Source organism: Cottoperca gobio, chromosome 18 (genome assembly GCF_900634415.1).
Source record: "Cottoperca gobio chromosome 18, fCotGob3.1, whole genome shotgun sequence".
NCBI lineage: Eukaryota > Metazoa > Chordata > Actinopteri > Perciformes > Bovichtidae > Cottoperca > Cottoperca gobio.
In genome coordinates this window covers 3139086-3143873 of record NC_041372.1, presented here as the reverse complement: position 1 = coordinate 3143873, position 4788 = coordinate 3139086, and the positions used below count along the sequence as shown (strand labels likewise).

The 4788-nt window shown below is 42.0% G+C and overlaps 1 protein-coding gene and 1 non-coding gene across 2 annotated transcripts; both read right to left on the bottom strand.

Annotated features, from left to right (window-relative positions):
- Positions 1-490: 490 nt before the first annotated feature.
- On the bottom strand, positions 491-561 carry trnag-gcc (transfer RNA glycine (anticodon GCC)). The gene has a single exon. It is a non-coding gene; the product is annotated as a tRNA-Gly (tRNA).
- A 104-nt stretch (positions 562-665) lies between these two features.
- Positions 666-3548, bottom strand: LOC115023955 (sperm-associated antigen 17-like). The gene is made up of 5 exons (XM_029455325.1): positions 3438-3548; positions 2272-2415; positions 1831-1890; positions 1571-1687; positions 666-863 (listed from the first exon to the last, which is right to left on the bottom strand). Exons 1-5 carry the CDS (start codon positions 3546-3548, stop codon positions 666-668), a joined length of 630 nt encoding a protein of 209 aa, XP_029311185.1.
- Positions 3549-4788: the final 1240 nt, after the last annotated feature.

Genomic DNA, 4788 nt, shown 5'->3' with positions numbered 1-4788 from the left:
TTCACTTTGTAATTCAATTCAAAGCGACACTAGTCTGTCCTTGTAATGTTGGTGCTGATGTATTCATCACTCGATATTCATACAAATTATACCCATTCCTACTTTTCCAAACTTCCAAACTTCCCCTTCTTCCTAAACATTTAGGCCAGCAATGCTGCGTCAGCTTTTCAGCGTCCATTTCATAGAAATGGCCTTCTCTAGTTTGCATTGCATCTCTCTAACCGTCTGTTTGTTTCTGTCTCACAAGCATTTTAGCCTCCAAGCTGTGTGCCTAGCTCTCTTACTCGCTCCCTATTTTGCCCTCGTCCATTCCTACACTCATGAAAGCAAGCACTCACCCAGCCACGTAACATTTTAAGCCCACCCTACTCTCTGTGTGTTGCAGTGACAGAACTCTCAACGTGACAGTGGAGTTGGCACTGATTGGCTAAGCCCGACCCATTGAAACACAAACCAGTCATTTCACTCCATCCTTCGTAAAAGGTTATGATGCATTGGCCGGGAATCGAACCCGGGCCTCCCGCGTGGCAGGCGAGAATTCTACCACTGAACCACCAATGCTACATATACAGAGCTTTATGTCATGTAAATTTTTCAAAGGAAATAGTGAAAGTATATGACTAAATAACATTTCTTGAAGGGATGCCCTTTTTGGAGTATGTCCACTATACCTTCTGGTCTTCTTCATTTTGTGCAGTAGTCAGCAAGCTTTTTAACATGTGGCTTCTCTCCTCTTCGGTGTGGACCAGAGGCAGGAAGCTTTGGAGCATGAAGCTGACCAGCTCAAAGTCTAACCCGGGACCATCGTGAAGTTTGGGCTCCTCAGTCGCACGTGACAAATACTGCTCTGTTGAAATCTCCACCTAAACACACAAGAAATGGGGAAAAAGCATTAAACCAGCCAAACAAGACCAATAAGTAAAAATGTAACATCATCTCAGCCTAAATCAAAAGGGGCAGAAACACTGAACAATATTCATATTACACGACATCTGGATATGTCATTTCAGGGTACAAAAAGTGCACATTTCTAGTGTGTGCCTTGAGCCAACGTTTTAAGTTAGACATTATGTCAATCTTATGACAGCTTATTAGGGCCATTATAGGAAGAAACAAAAACACCAGGGGAGGGGGCAATATCCAGAGAAATGATGAAGGTCAATTTCAAACCTTCTAAATCTCGGTTTCACCACACACACACACACACACACACACACACACACACACACACACACACACACACACACACACACGCTGCAGCATACAGTGCATGATTAGAGGCACAGAGCAGGCTTCAGGGGGAACCAGGTCGAGTAGGCTGCCATAGTAACGCAGGTCCACATCTGTAGAGGGAGGAGGCTGCTTGGTCGTGAATAGGTGGGAGCCAAAGTAGTTTTGTGCATTAACAATCACTATTTTAGTTTTTATGAAGCCTCCACAAACTTGAACTTTGGAGGCTCAACATCATCCCTGCGTTTTAACTTGGTCTTCTTCTCCTTGGAAGGTCCCACAGGTGAGGGCGGACACTTTCCCTTTTTGTCAGAGGCCTTGGCCCCTCCTTTGTCCTTACTGGCAGAAGCTGATCATGGGCTTTGATCTGTAGTAGCTGGAACTTCAGTATATTTGCCATCAGGTCACAAGGAATCTCCTCTCCTGCATCCAGCAGCACCTTAGCAGGCTCTGTAACCTACTCCAGACACAAAGTCAGCACAGAAACACACATGAGCATGAAGAATAAAGCACACAAACACCCAGGGTTTCTTTTAGACAATCAGAAGACACCGATAGACTGACGCACAGCATATTAAAATCTCCTATTCCCAAGCCCACCTCATAGAACATGGGGACGTCATCATGCCGTTTTGCTTTGAGATTCCCCAGTTCATGGATCTGTAATAAGGTCGGACAGGAAAACATTTTCATTTGACAAAATACAAGGTATTAAAGTTGCACGCACACCATTTTGTGGTATCTCATTCAGTAGATCAGTTGTTGATGACAAAGAATACTAATTAATTATTTAATAAAATATGAGATCTGAGAGAAAACAGATAATTGTGAAATACTCAATACATGAAGATATTTAGATTTTAAAGATGTGAAAGCTACATGGACACACAAGAGGTTAGTCAGAGTGCAGTGTATTTCATATGAATTAGTAAACTACATTAGTTTGTATAGTAACATTTTAAGTACTGTAGTGACAGCGATAATAGCTCTACAAATATACAGGAGACACTATTAATAGAACTTGAATCAAACTAAGACTACCTTGGTAAGGGTGCTATCCCAGGTCAACAAGTTGAAAAGTTTGCGTTGTGGTTTCTTTATGGCCAAAGACAAAGCCTGGGTCAGCTCCTCCTCCTCCTCGGGACTACTCCCGACCACCAAAGACACACAGCCTTGCCATGACTCCTGAGAAGGGCATTGGAGAACACCAGGATAATATAATAATACATCAACAACCAACTGATTTCACATCATGCTTCTCCTTGTTTCCATTACAGATAATTGACAGGTGGATTTAAAATCTAGCTAGTCTCCATCGTCTACCGCTTATCCGGGGTCGCCTCGCGGGGGCAGCAGCTCCAGTAAGGAACCTCAAACTTCCCTTCTCCGGGCCACATCCGCCAGCTCCGACTGGGGGAACCCGAGGCGTTCCCAGGCCAATGAGGAGATATATCTCTCCGCAGAGTCCTGGGTCTTCCCCGGGGTCTAGCTAGTATTTGCGGTTTTACTGGAGATATATTTGTTCACTCCCAACTTTCAATTGTTCTAATAAAAGTTGCAGTAAATATATTTCATATAGTATAAAAAAGATCAATTAAATTGTACAACAAATAACAAATGTAAGGAAAGTGTCCGTGTACTGAAGAGTAATCCGTTTTCCTGTCAAAAGCCTCTATGGTCAGCTAAACATTTTGAGTAAATTAGGAATGTATAAATAAACTAATAGTTTTTTTTCGATATTAAATTTTTTTAACTTGAGAGAAGATAACCTCAATAACAAATAAGACTTCCGGTTAGGACGTCTTACTTTCAAAGTAAAAGCTCCAACGTTTACTGCGTTTTATGCAATTTATACGTCTAATTATGGTAATTATGCTAATTATGGTGACAAATGCCACAAATGGCAACACGTTTCACCAAATAACCTAGTGACGTTGTTCACGTTACTGAAAGTGTCTCTCAAGAAGCAAATTGAAGGATAACACCCCCATTTTAAATCCCTTCTTGTACCTGAAATAAAGAGCTATTGACATTTAACATTGTAACGTAAACGTTAGCTAGCTAGCTACTGCCAACGTGCGAAAGTGAGCTAACTACCGCGTGTAGCCAAGTAATACGACCTCTGTAAGTTTCACTTTGTGTAAGGAAAGAGAAATAAGTTCACATATAAGTTAAAGTGAAGAAAGAAGTGAGTGAAGTGAACAAACCTCTTCAAACGGTGCTCTGGTGAGTCCAGCCTCCCAGTTCTTACTGACAACTGCGGCTCCAGAAGCGTTGGGCTTTTTGTCTGAGACCCTTTTAGCTGCTTTTGGTGGCATTTGCACTCAGTGACACTTATTTACATTAAAAAAGGACACAGACAATTTAAAATAGTCTTTAAAATATCGGGGCACTACTTTAACTAAGCTAGGTAAAAACTGCCAGTTAGTTAACCGTCGGCCAGCGTCGCCTGGTGCTTGTGTTGCCCCTGGCAACAGTAAGGATACGAGAGTAAAGCTTCCCAAAGGGATAAATGACTTTCTGTAAACTTTCAAAACAAAAGCATTTTGCGTTACAAATGAGCAACACACATTACAAAGATTTAGATTTAAAATTTAAACTCATTGAATTCATTTCGAACACTTAAAAAAATCAGTCTTTCAAAAACTCGTGAAAGATGATCAAGTACTCAAGTTGTGTGCAGACACATTCACTTCGAGAGGCGTGAGCCTCGCTGAAATAGAGAACCTCGGCAGCCAAGCGATGACCGTTATATTTGGTGGGGAGAGCACATGTTCTCTGGCAGCATATTCAACAAAAAGGTCTCTGCTGCTAAATCTTTCGTTACACCTTAACGTCTTCCCCCAACGGAATCTGCCACCAAGTTTCATTGTCTCCGAGTTTACTACCAGGTCATGGTTTGGATGGGGATGGAGCGTAACCTTGATCCTCTGGACTGGGGCTGGGGACTTGAAGACGATCGATACGTACCCATCATGACTACCATGAATGCTGCACCAGACAATCTTCTGAAAAGTATACACTGCAACTGCACCACAGCTTGTGGTATGCCCCGTTGCAGCTGCCGAAAGAATGGGCTTCCATGTAAGTCTGCATGTGGATCGTGCCAAGTGTTCTGTGTTTCCAGATGCATTGAATGTGTTGAGCTGCCCTAAACTCGGCTGAGCTTGATGAATGGGAGACTGAAAGTTAGTCTTTGGGGGCCATACTGTAGCTTGTTGTGTAAGGCTGTGTTTAGGGCTGTGGATGTTTTAAGACTGAATGTCTTGTGAAAATGCTGCTGTCATGGTGTGAGATTCTAACATTAAGGGAATGTGAATGCCTTAAATGTTATAGAAATGTAAATGTGTTTCACTTGGAGCTATGGATTTGTGTGTTTAGTGTAAATGTGTTTTATTTTTATACCCCCTCCCCCAGACACACCCTTTCAATGCCGAGCCTTTATAGATTATTAAAAGGATGGTTCACCCAAATGTAAAAGCTTCTTTGATTTTTATCTACTTTGTTAACTTGTGCAAAGAAGTTACTGGAGGTCCAGCTAGTAATTTGATGGTGAAT

Bases quoted from the DNA above. Each gene is read 5' to 3' on its own strand.
- LOC115023955 (XM_029455325.1), bottom strand. From the start codon at position 3,548: ATGCCACCAAAAGCAGCTAAAAGGGTCTCAGACAAAAAGCCCAACGCT. The intron at 1,688-1,830 runs GTGGGCTTGGGA...TGTCTGGAGTAG, and splicing joins ACGTCCCCATGTTCTATGAG to GTTACAGAGCCTGCTAAGGT. The intron at 864-1,570 runs GTAAGGACAAAG...TTGTGTGTTTAG, and splicing joins CCCATGATCAGCTTCTGCCA to GTGGAGATTTCAACAGAGCA.